General features: G+C 42.2%; 1 protein-coding gene across 1 annotated transcript; it reads right to left on the bottom strand.

Moving 5' to 3' along the window:
- On the bottom strand, window positions 1-7,758 carry LOC308220231 (pantetheinase-like; the record flags this gene model as incomplete). The annotated part of the gene is made up of 7 exons (XM_080616041.1): window positions 1-420; window positions 670-840; window positions 2,560-2,933; window positions 3,621-3,912; window positions 5,277-5,469; window positions 7,323-7,453; window positions 7,546-7,758. The coding sequence occupies 7 exons, from the start codon at window positions 7,756-7,758 to the stop codon at window positions 295-297; spliced, it is 1,500 nt and encodes a 499-aa protein (XP_080472167.1). The 3' UTR covers window positions 1-294.
- Between the last annotated feature and the right edge of the window lie 2,826 nt (window positions 7,759-10,584).

The following is a 10,584-nucleotide window of genomic DNA, read 5'->3' as shown; positions in this document are numbered from 1 at the left end:
TACAGGTTTTCTGAGGGCTAGAAAAAAAAAAAAAATCCATTAAACAGAGAGAGAAACAAACAGCTGCTGTTTTGCACTATAAAAGATTGGTATTTTTATGATACAGAAATAGATACTTCTCAATAAATGCTATCAATAAAATAATATTGCTGCATTATTACTAAATAAAGGACATAGATAAGAAGTTTGTGCAACTGGAAAGAAGAAATATAATTGGGATTGTTATAGTAAAGGATGCTGTATCTCATTTGGACATAAGGTTAATAGCATACAGCTTCAGTTATGGTAATATCATTAGAAGGCTGGCAGTTGTGGGTCTTGCTTCAGAGGATCCTTTTCATACCACCGTCCAAAAAGCGTCACAGTGACGACTGGTTTTGTTGGTCTTGTCTTACTTATCAAGCGCCCATCACTCAATACCTGATTGACAAAGGTAAGAGAAGAACATGGTTAGATATGAACATACTAAGAGCCCAGAAAAATGTGACAAAACAGGAAGAAGGTATGTCAGACCATATCTGTTATACAAACTAGTGACTTCATTAAAAGCTATTTAATAGGTCTGATGATTCACTATGAGCAAGTTCACTTTGGCTGCTTTGAGACAGTTTATTCCATTACTATTGCACAGAGAACCTAGCATGACACAGCTCCAGGGTGTCCCATTACCTGGAACTCCCCAGGTGCCAGCTGCACCCCACTGCACAAGACTTCTGGAAAGACGTAGTTGGTGCCAAACGTGCCACTGAGGGAGAACATCTCAAACTTGGTCTGAGCTGTCTCTACTGGCTGCCCACAAGTGTTCAGGTCTGTGCTCTTGCACTTGAGCAGCGTGCATATCTGCAGGGAGGAAGATGCAACAACATATTTAGCAAGACGGAAACACTCTGGTAGGGAAGCCTTGTGTCATTAAAACCAGTGTGTGTTGGGGCACAGGATCCCTTTCATAATCTTTAAGCAACTCCTTTTCAGTTGTAGCATATTTTTTCACTCTTTGTTCTGATTGGGGTTATTCCAGAGCTTCATTTCCTTAGTAATCACAAATAACCCGTTTCTGATGTAAGTGCTGCCAGAGCACCTTATTTCATCCCTGAAGCCTAATCCTGCCACTTCCACTAATTCTTCCAATTGCCAGTTCTCTTGTTTGAATGATCCTTTCCTACATGTCTTTGTAAAATGAGTTTGTGAATGGAAATTGTAGACAAATGAAATAAAGTCCTCATCATGAGTACATTGTGCAACTGTACACACAGGTCCTCCTACTGATATTTGTATATGTTGCTAATGAAAATACATTAGATGGCCTGGCAGTCCATGGGAAATCTGAATTTGATGTTCTTCATCCAAACGCTGGTGAGTATATGTCAGGGAGATACAGTTTTGTCTTAGTAGTTGCAGCATACGGAGGGAAGTAAGAATGGCAATGTTTTCCTTTTGCCCTTACAGTTAATTATCCAGCCGATAAATGTTTATGGAAATCATGAAGAAATATGAAACAGAGCTAGTACTCCTGTGAACAGTCAAAAGATTTTAGCTGGTTTTGCAGACAGGTGATAGAGCTTTTCTATTTGTGTCAGATATTGGGAGACGGAAGAAACATTTGCGCACAGAAGTATTATTCATCAGCAAATATAGTTTTGGGTTAAAATGTAAATAAGCAGAGAAAAAAAAAGATTAAAATTCTATCAGTATGTTTTGAGGAAATGAAAAAAATACTGAGGGGAAAAAGGAAGAGTAGAAATTCCTGTTTTCTCTGGAAAATTCAGTACTGGTAGAGACCATCTGGCAGCTTCCACAATCACTGCAATAAGTTTTCTAAGTGAGCTCATTAAGAAACGAATTTATTCAAGCTAATTTCTTAAAGGCATTAGATGAGCTGTTTGCATTGCTAAGACCTCCCCCTATATGCTGGAGTCTGTCTCAGCTGCTATGCGAAGACCATGTGGACAAATAGAAGTAATTAACTAAAAAAAGAATAATCTGCTGGCACAGTAACTTAATTACGAAGGCAAAGAAGATTTTCTAATGTGACTTTAAACAAACTCAACCAGGATGTAACTATGTCTTCCCTAATATTTGATTAAAAGAGGAGTTGACATTTCCAGTAAACATATGCCATTTCAGTAAACATCATTGCTATAATTTGGGAAATGACAAAAAATTAACATCTCTGTGACTCTAAATTATCAAATTATCTCATAAAAAGAGATATGATAAACTGATTTTTTTTAACAGCAACTCTTTGATGAAGATTACAGAGGAGATTCAGACACTTGCTGCAGACAGTCAAAAAAGAGGACCTAAATTTATTGAATATTGCACACCTAAATAACTGTTGAGTGCACTTTGGGAACCTAAAAGAGGTTTAGAGACCTCTCCACTGCATCTGTTGGATATCAAAGTAATCAGGCTTGGATGTTTCAGCAACTACTTCCTGCTGCTAACAAATAGGACTCCAGAACTCAAGAAAGTAATTGTCTTTTTCCCCCACAGGGTTGAAGGTTTCTCCCTGTAAACATGATTCCTGAAATAAGTACCCCTTTTCCAAAGAATCATTACCTGCAAATAGTACTGTCCTTCAACAACATGAAGCCCATCAAAAGCACCTAGCACATAAACTTCATCTTCTTGTTTCTCTGCCATCTTGTAGCTCAAGTGACAGCAGAGGTCTTTCTGGCAAACGGTGTGATTCCCCTCAGGCTTAGTGAGTTCCGTGAAAGTGAACCAGTCATGGAAGACGAGCCCTCTGAAATCATTGTCATTCGCTGAGGATCTTTCAACACTCAAGGCATATGAGCTCCAGTTGACAGCCGGTGGGAAGGCAGCAGAAAGGCGAGGGTGTGAATCTAATTCAGCAAAGAGGAGGCGACCATCCTCAGTTTTCATATTGTAGTAGTATGCTCTGGCTCCACCTGGTGCATAAATACCACTCCCTGAGGAAGGCACAATGGTCAGTACAAAAAGAATAAAAAAATTTCATATTGTCCTTTTAATTGTCCCTATTGTTATTTTATCCACTATTTTATAAATAGTACAGAAATTTTAGTCTCACCAAAGCTGACCACTAGCAACTCAGTACACACAGTTCATGCTTTAGCAAAGAATAGCATTTATTTCCCTAGGTGTAGACTTCTTACCAGTGTTACTGCAATAGGTCTGAAAATTTGTTTTTAACACTTTTCCACCTAACTGTGTTAAATACAACTATAAATAAGTCTTTCATTTGGCCAGAATAAATGAAACTATGTATACGGTTTACAAGTATATTTACAATTTGGCATGCAATCAGAGACTTAGATGTGGAGAGGGAAAGAGCCTAAGTTTCACTAGTTTCTACTCATGTGGAAAGAGCAGTAACTAGCTACTTGTTTAGAGGCATTAAAAGAAAGAAAGGAAAATCCTAAGAACCTAAGGTGAAGAAAAGAAAATACACAAGTTTGGTTGTGCATTGTATGGCATCAGGATTTTAAACATGACAGGGTTTATCAGGTTTAAAATTTGGTGACTAAACTGTTCACCTTCAGGTAAATACTCTACATTCTTCTGCAAATCACCTTGCAGCGCAGGGAATAAAGATTTATGGTTATAAAGATTCTCCAGACAGAGTGAGAATTAATTACCTGTCATAGATATGCTGGTACGGTGTGTATTGGCAGCTAGTAAGTTGACACCCATGCCCATAGCCCAGGCAGAGTGAAACTCAATTGCAGTCAGAAAGGGTAGGACATTCATCCAAGCTGTTGGGAAGAGCACGGTGTCCACCTGCAACTTGCTTACTAGGACCACGGCAGGTTCATGGAAGAGGATGTCAAAGCAAGTGAAAATGCCAAATTTCCCAAAGGAGGTCTCAAAGGTGATGGCTTCTGGCTCTTTTGGGTAATTAAACTGAGTTTCTGGAATAAAGAGATTGTACTGTAGGGGAAGTAAAAAAAAAAAGAGTAATTGGTTAAAGACACTTACGGCAATCCTGGAATCATCCCCTAAATAACCAGAGAAGTTTTTTGAAACAGAAGAGCTTACATTTGAAGCCTTCACATGTAGGAAGTCAAGAGTAAAGTTACATGATCACCATAGTGCAACTCCCATAAGAGTAATCTTTCCACCCTCTCCAGCTAGTTTGCAATTTTGGTGACCCAAAAGACACACAGAAGAGAAAGAATAATGGAAGAGGAGCACGTGAGATCTGGTGCCAAGAGTCACAACTGGTGACCTTGGTGTGGAGACACAAGAAGGACTGGGAGCACACAGCACCAGCAGGAAGCATATGATACTACTGGAAGACTGCAGAGCAGAGAAGAAAACAAAGGCTGTGGTGATGGGGGAGAGGCAGATGACCTCAGCCAACAGAAAAATGCAAGTTTTGACCTTCTCAGCTTTCCAACATTTTCCTTCTTCCTTCACATTCACATTTACTAAAACAGTCCTTTAATCTCGAGGTGGCCAGAACAATAAACATGTTCACCAAGCCAGGAGAGAGGTCCAAGTTTACTGAACTTGTAATTCAGTGGCACACGGGGGATCAGACTTGCATTATCAGTGTCCCCTTCACCCAGTTTGCTCACAGAGAAATATCTTGGCATCGTCTCTGAAGAACCAGGTGAAATACTGTGCCTGAAGTGCATTAAATAAATAACTGACTTCAGTATAGCCACGTCAGCATGCTGTCTGGCACACGGCCTCCAAACAACCTTGATGAACCTTGCAGGTAGGCACATAAAACTGAAAAAAGATACTTTCATTGGGTGCAATGTTTTAGTGCCATCATCTCTTTTTGCACCTAGCTTAGGTCTACAGTTTTGTCCAGATAGTTCTGTGTTGGAACTGTGCTGAAACATTATCAGAAAAAAAAGAAAATATAGGAAAGGGCCTCTCTTCTTAAAGTCAGACTACTCATGTAAGACAAGATGCAGACGAACATTTTAAAACCTGGAACATGAAGGGGTAGGCCAGTGGAAACCTGGCACTGAAAACTAAAGTTGCTTAAGGAGCAGGTTTTCCAGTAATAGGGAGTTAATGAATTTAGGAAGCTGACCAAAACCATATGCCACTAAATTGGACCCGAGCAATCATTTTTCATTTGAGTACATTTTGAGAAACATGACAGTAAATGCAAATTTGGAGTCAACAATTCACAGCAAGAGAGATATTCTTTTAAATTACTATTACCAGAAGCAAAAATCTGCCATGGACAATGACTGGCATTTAATTCTCTTGCTAAATTGAGACATTTCGGAAGTAGTTGAAAAAGAGCTCCTGATATTCCAGGGCCACTTTACCTTGTGGTAACGAGCCACTAGTTTTCCCTCTGGGTCAAAGACGACATCAGTGTTGTACTGATAGCGACCATCCTTGGGGCAGCTGGGATCACTAGAGTTACAAGGCTTCTTGTCCCCGATGTTTGCAACCACATAGATGGAGTTATTCCTGGCCATGCAGCTGAGTCGTTCCTGCACTGGAGCAGGAGCAAACCTGATGTATTTTAGGGAATAGAAATAAAAAAACAAAAAGGCTGATAAAATCTGTGCTATCAGTGGTGTCCAGTGTTGGAGTGCTGAGGGCTCATGGGCAGCTCCTCCAATCCAGCAGTCATGGCAGGTCAGGCAGATACTTAGGGTTGCTGCAGCACTCCCTCAGGTTGTTTCCTGCACCTTGGTGTAGGTTCTGGAGCTCTCTCAGTGGCATCCAGAGGAACATGCCACCCTTGTGCAGCCTGCCAGAACCCCTCAGTACCCAAAACATGCACTGCAGCAAGCAGATAATTCTAGGGCTGGGAATGGGCAGGAGAGGAATCACTGGGCAGAGGAAGAGAATAAGTTGGTGTCACACAAGAGAATATCTTAGCGTCTGGCAAGGTTGCACTGAGGACTGTAACTCTGGGCCCTCAACACATGGAGCAGAGTCGAGCTGTGGAATGAAGTGCCCATAACAAGCCATAAAGAAAGCAGTCATCCGCCTCTGTAAGGTGGCAATGCATATCACTTTGCGAGGTGTGCACGGGCCACACAGGAGGACCAGCATGTAAGATACATATATAGCATGTCCTATGACATGCCAGACTGTAATGGCAGGCATTACATTCCCATAAGCCGATAAGGAAAACCTTGATTTAGAACAGTGAAGAGACATACAGACCACCTTCACAAAAGATAGCTGTGTGAAGAACAGACTGGCACAGATTGCCCAAAGAAGTCATGGATGCTCCATCCCTAGCAGTGTTCAAGGTTGGACAGGGCTTTGAGCATCCTGGTCTAGTGGACGGTGTGCCTGCCTATGGCAGGGGGGTTGGAACTGGATGTGCTTTAAGGTCCCTTCCAACCCAAACCATTCCATGATTCTATGAATAACTAGAATAACACCTGGTTAGACATGCTGCCACCCCACACCCCACATTCACTGAAGACTATGCATATTTTAGCTACTTATGTCTCAGTAAAAAGTTGCACATACTGCATTTCTCCCCACTGTGAATCTTCCTCCTGGGCCACTGAGGAATTACATCTTCACAGATGCTCTAAGTAGCTCATCATTGAGCAGGTGCAGAAAGCTGTGGTTAAAAGGCGGACCACAGCTCCAGTTCCACGGCTGAGCACCTATTGTGTGCTGTATGGATCTGAAGGCCAATGCTCAACTATAAGTTAGCTTATCCCTGCTGAAACTTGATGCTCAAATGACAGATCATATTCTGCAGTACTGAGACTCTAGCAATTCAGACTGTATTTTATCTTAATTGTGAAAAAGTAACATTGGAAGTTTATGAGTTAGTGTCAATCGGACGTTTGGACTTTGACTACTAACCTCACTTAACCTCACCGACTTCACCACCTCTGCTATTAGCTGCTCAGAAACTAGTTCTTGGCTGTCCACAAAATGGTATGTGTGCTTCTGTCTTAACATGGCATTTGTAAAAAAACCAAACAAACTAACTAAACAAATAAAAAATAGTGCTAAGAATTACAATCATCAGTTCTATTCAAAATAGTGTGAAAAAAATGAAAGCAAATGAGAAGAATATTTTGGCATCAAAACTTTTCAAAGTGCAAAAAAAAGGACATTTCCTCTACATTCAGTAACCCAAATTCTCTATATTGTTCAAATTTCTCTTTAAAGTTTCTAATTAAAAAAATAAATTAATAGGGTTCTTTCATCAATTAGTCATGGACATGCTATATATTTTATCATGTAACTTACCTTCATATGCAACTTTAATTGAAACTTACTATCACATCAAAAGTGCTAATTTTTAGGCACTTCCTAAGAGCAGCTCATGCACAACTCCATAAAACACTAGATTAAAAGCACTAAATCAATGCAGAAGAAATCACCTTGTGGGGTCAGTGCAGGGAATCCAGTTCACTGCTGGATCAGGGATATCTTCCAGGTACGGGTAGATGGTTTCTCTTGTGAAGCCCCAGCCGTAAATGCCATCTTCAGGAGTCACAATGATGTGGGCACCCTGGCACAACAGGCTCCATTAAGAATTGCACCATCAACAGACAACCAGGAGCAGAAAACACTAATTGACAGCACTCACAATACACCTAGTACCTGCTGGGCAGCTTCCTCGATGGCCCCTTCCAAGACATCCATGTTGCTGTTCATCAGGGCCAAAGCATTGTCAGGAGAAACAGGCTCATCAGCAGCATCTGGCAGGATGACAGCATGCTCATAGACGGCTGCAATGAAGGTGTTGGAGGCAAGGGCCTGAAAGACTGTGAGGGCAAACACCGCAGTGTGCAGGAGAGGCTGGGACGGCAGCATGGCTGGTGCCTCGCAGCTCCTAGAATGCTGTGAGATGTGGACAAACACTGCAAAAGAGCATGCAGAGAAAAGACAAGAGGGACAAAGTTTAACTTTGAAGGAGGGAGGAAGTGCTGGCGTGTAGGGATTGGTGCACGGACGGGAGGTTGCCAGGGGGGACAGGAACCAGCTGACCCTAGGGAGGTGCTCGGACAGCAAATATAAGGAATTGTAACTGCGCAATAAATCGTTGGTGATCCGCATTCCGTGAATGCTCTGTGTCTCAGCCCTAGTTCGGAGGGAACTAGTGCTTCCGTCCCTCACACGAGTAGCGAGAAACTACACTGGCATTTCAAAGCATTACTTTGGAATCAAGCGTCGCTGGTGACATGTGGGAAAGTAGAACAGTACATAGTAAGAATGTTGCAACTGAATGAGACTGAAAAACTGGGCTAAGCCAAGACTAATTGTGTCAATATGAAAATAAATCATTAAACACATGGCTAAAAAGAACAGTCCCATTTTTGTTACACTTTTCTGTGTCATTGATTGCAATAGACTTTTGCTATCTGTGTTGGCTCAATTCTGATATCCAGGTGAAAGGTGGATGTGTCACCCCTGGAGCTAGGCTTCTGTGAAGTTTAAGACACAAAAGTTAGGGTCTTAAAAAATGCTTTATTCTTAAAAAAGGTGTCTTCATATTCCTCAGTTCCTGTGCTATGTGTCAGTATGTGCAGCTTGTTTCCCTGAGTTTCTTTAGACCAAAATCTGCATTAGCATCTCACTGTATTTAGATGTAATAAACTTAAGCCAGCAACAGAGCTGGCCCTTGCATGCATTCCAGTCGCTCTCACAATTGCTTCTCTTTAGCTGTACATCACCTTCAACGGCTTTCCACCAGAAAATATGCATCTGGAGAGAATGTTTTCCTCTGAAATCAGGCAGGGAAGTACCCATTGCATGGCTGCCACTAACCTGAAGAAGAAAAGCAGACTAGTTGCAGTGCATGCAGTGCATGCATCAGATGCAGTGCATGCCTGCTCCTCTGCTCACCTTTCCTGTCCCCAGAAACATGCTATGTATTGAGAAGCCTTCATTTTTAATCTTCAGTTCAGTTCAAATGCATTTTTCATGTATGATATTTTCAATTTTTTTACGTTCTAGTAGTTGCGGTGTTCTGATTTGGAAAAGGTTTCCTGAATAGTGGGAAGCAGAACAGGCTGTCTGCCTTCAGCTACAGCGAACTGTCATTGTAGAGTTTGACATTGTGCATCTCTTTTTCTACAGAGCATTGTAGAAAAGAAAGACGTGTGGGTGAATGCAAGCACCAGACAGTTCCCTGCAAGAGTAGTACTGACTGAGGATTTCAACCATTAGGAACATTGATTTGCATCTGGTAATGTTCACCTCTAAGTACTTCTCTACATACATTACTTGACACAGCATGGTCATTCAGTAACTTTAAATATAAGCCTTTAAAAGGCTGCAACAGAAATTTCAGTGATGATTGAAGTATCGTAGTTTGAAAGCCTTTTCTCCCATCCCTGTTTTCCTTACGAAATGAGGTATGGATTGAGCCACATTAACGACAATCAGACAGAAGTCTGAAGGAGGAAGCAGTAAATGCTCCCTTGCTTAGCAACAGCAAGGACAGCAGTCAGCCCAGAAAGGTAACTACCCTGGCAGGGCGGAGCAGGAAATGTTACAAGTGCAGGGCCAGTGTACCGCCCTGCAAAGTTCAAGTTACACTGCCAGGACGGGGCGGGAGAGGTTGTGTCACAGTGGGAAGGAGGCATCCCTGTCTGCCTCTGTTCCAGCAGGCACCACCACCTCCTGCCTGCACAGCTGGGAGCTCACCCAGGAGCAAGGAACTAAAGTCAGTTAAAACAACCCACCGAACCCACAGAATAAAAACTAAAGAAACTACAACAGTCCTGGCTATCCATGGCTGTGGGCAAGAGGAAACTTACTGTCTTGGATTAAACCCAGCTGGCAATCAAGTACCACGCAGCCGCTCACTCATCCCCCCCTCCCTGCCCCGGGTGGGATGGGGAGGAGAAGCAAAAGAATGTAAAACCCATGGGTTGAGGTAAGAACAGTTTAATAACTGAAGTACAATATACTACTACTATTAATAATGATAAGAGAAACAACAAAGGGAGAGAATATAAGACTAGAAGTGTAAATAAACACAAGTGCTACACAATACAATTGCTCACCACATGTCAACAGCTACGTAGTCTGACCAGAGCAGCGACTGCTCCCTCCCGGGTAACTCCCGCCAGTTTACATACTGGGTGTGATGTGATGTGACGTGCTGTGGTAGGGAGCAGCCCTTTGGCTAGTTTGGGTCAGGTGTCCTGTCTCTGCTTCCTCCCAGCTTCCCGTGCCCCTCCTCCCTGACAGAGCATGGAAGACTGAAAAGTCCTTGATTGGAGTAAACATTACTTAGCAACAACTAAAAAGATCAGTGTGTTATCAGCACTATTCTCAGGCTAAAACTGAAAGAGAGCACTGCACCAGCTACTGGGAAGAAAATTATCCCAGATAAAACAAGGATGCTTATCTAGAGCTCCCTCTACTTTTCACACCTGCACCCTCTCAATCCACTCTCCCCACCCCTGTACTGTATTCTTCCCCCAGCCTCTGTAACTGCCTGAGGATGTTATCTGAGGACTTACTTTTATGAAATAGGATGCAGTTTGATGCTAAATCAGCTTAGCTGTAGCGGTAGCCTGTCTTCAGACTGTGGTCCTGCCCCTTTTCTTGTGCTAAGAGAGACTGCCTGGAAGACAACTCCTTATTGAAAGGGTTAATCTTGCTGTGGAGAAGTCTGTGTGAAAGGTC

This window comes from Psittacula echo (assembly GCF_963264785.1).
Source record: "Psittacula echo genome assembly, chromosome: 4".
NCBI lineage: Eukaryota > Metazoa > Chordata > Aves > Psittaciformes > Psittacidae > Psittacula > Psittacula echo.
The sequence above is the reverse complement of the archived record's forward strand: the minus strand, read 5'-3'. Positions and strand labels throughout refer to the sequence as shown.